The sequence below is a fragment of the Naegleria gruberi genome, assembly GCF_000004985.1.
Source record: "Naegleria gruberi genomic scaffold NAEGRscaffold_111, whole genome shotgun sequence".
Classification (NCBI taxonomy): domain Eukaryota; phylum Heterolobosea; class Eutetramitea; order Acrasida; family Naegleriidae; genus Naegleria; species Naegleria gruberi.
In genome coordinates, this window is record NW_003163216.1 from 4206 (window position 1) to 6026 (window position 1821).

The window sequence follows — 1821 nt, forward strand, 5'->3', positions numbered from 1 at the left end:
TTGCTGATACAATAATCATCGAATTCGTAAAATATTGTCAAATGGCACAATTATAACGATTGCAGGTGGTACAAGTGGATATAGAGGTGATAACATGGAAGCAACGAGTGCCAAGCTTAATGGTCCTTATTTTGTTTCGGTTCGTTCTGCCACTGGAGAGGTGCTCATTTCAGATACTGGAAATAATTACTTACGACTAATTTCCACAACTCGTCTATGCAATGGAATATTAGCTAGTGATCCATTAGTTTGCAGTGGACATGGAATATGTAATTCTACAGATGTTTGCTCCTGTGAATCAGGTTATATTGGCTCAGTATGTGAGACTGTTGCATGTAATGGTGTCAATGCAAGTGATCCAAGAGCTTGTAATGGTCATGGTGTATGTCAAGGACCAAACATTTGTAATTGTACCTCTGATTATAATGGAACATTTTGTGAGACAGCCTTAAATTCAGCACCTGAACCAGTCATTACCTGTTATGGTATTACATTTAATGAGACTTTGGTTTGTTCTGGTAATGGCCAATGTTCATCAATGAACAATTGTTCATGTAGCAGTGGATGGTTCGGTTCAAATTGTTCCACCACAATGTGTTTTGATGTATTTTCAAATAGTACCGATCCAATGGTTTGTAATGGCCACGGAGTTTGCTCTACTTTCAATAATTGCACTTGTGAGAATAATTGGAGTGGTTTGAATTGTTCCCTATTTTACAACAATTCTGAAATCATTATTTCAGTAACAAATTCTTCAACTGTTAATAGTTCAATCTATTCCAATACCACTACTACTAACAATTCTACCATTATTGACAACAATAATACTACAACAATTGTTTCAAACACTACTACTGATAATACTACTATTGTAAATAATAGTACTGCTACAAATAATACTACTGTTAATAATAATACTACAATAGTTGTTTCAAACAACACTACCATAATTGATAATACTACTCTAGTTAATAATGGAACAACTTTAAATTCCACTATTTCTCAAAATAATACAACCAATACGAATTTGACAAATACAAACAATAATGGTACAATTACAATAGACCAATTGAAATGTTTTGGTATTCCTAATACAGATGGCACAACTGTTTGTGGAGGACATGGTACATGTGTTTCACTTGATAAATGTGAATGCAAGTCAAATGCCAACGATGGATATTGGACAGGAGCTAATTGTACATCATGTTCATCTTCTTACACTGGTAATGATTGCAAAACTGCCTTAATATGTGATAATTGTAACAATAATTATTATGCCTTCTTTGCGTTTATGGCAATTCCAGTCGCTGTAGTTGTGTCAATTCCACCTGTATGGTTGGTTGTGAGAGCACTACTTTCCATTAGAAAGAGTGGTACTGCTGCAACAAACACTCCTAATAATTGTTGATTGAAATGAAACATGAATAAATGCTGAAACTTTCTCAAGAATGTCAAAAATCGAATCCTTTCTCTCTCTGACAAAATTCGAGAATAAAGCAAACTAAACTTTCTAACATTGAAAACCAGTCAAATAAAGTAATTATTGCAACATTGTGTAACATCTATGTAACCAATCAAACTGAGTTCTCAACAGTTCTGTCTTTGTTGAGATTCAATCAAAAAAAATGCAGGTAGCTCCTACACGAAACTTCACCCAATTCATTCCCATAGAATTTGCAAACAATAAACAAGTGGTTTTGGAATGTGTTTCTAGAAAAGGAAATTTCCTCAGGTTTGCATCTGATAATCTAAAATCTGATCCTCACGTAGTTTTGGAGGCATTGGCACAAAACGAAACTGCTTTCGAAAGGGCTAACCCAG

At 34.4% G+C, this 1821-nt stretch overlaps 1 protein-coding gene across 1 annotated transcript in view; it reads left to right on the forward strand.

The window, feature by feature from the left end:
- The window catches only part of NAEGRDRAFT_54611 (uncharacterized protein), a gene marked incomplete at both ends in the record, with an annotated part of 5452 nt that extends 4205 nt beyond the window's left edge, over positions 1-1247 (forward strand). Inside the window, one exon of the mRNA XM_002668726.1 lies at positions 1098-1247. Coding sequence (XP_002668772.1) covers positions 1098-1247 — 150 coding nt within the window. The remainder of the gene's footprint in view (positions 1-1097) is intronic.
- Between the last annotated feature and the right edge of the window lie 574 nt (positions 1248-1821).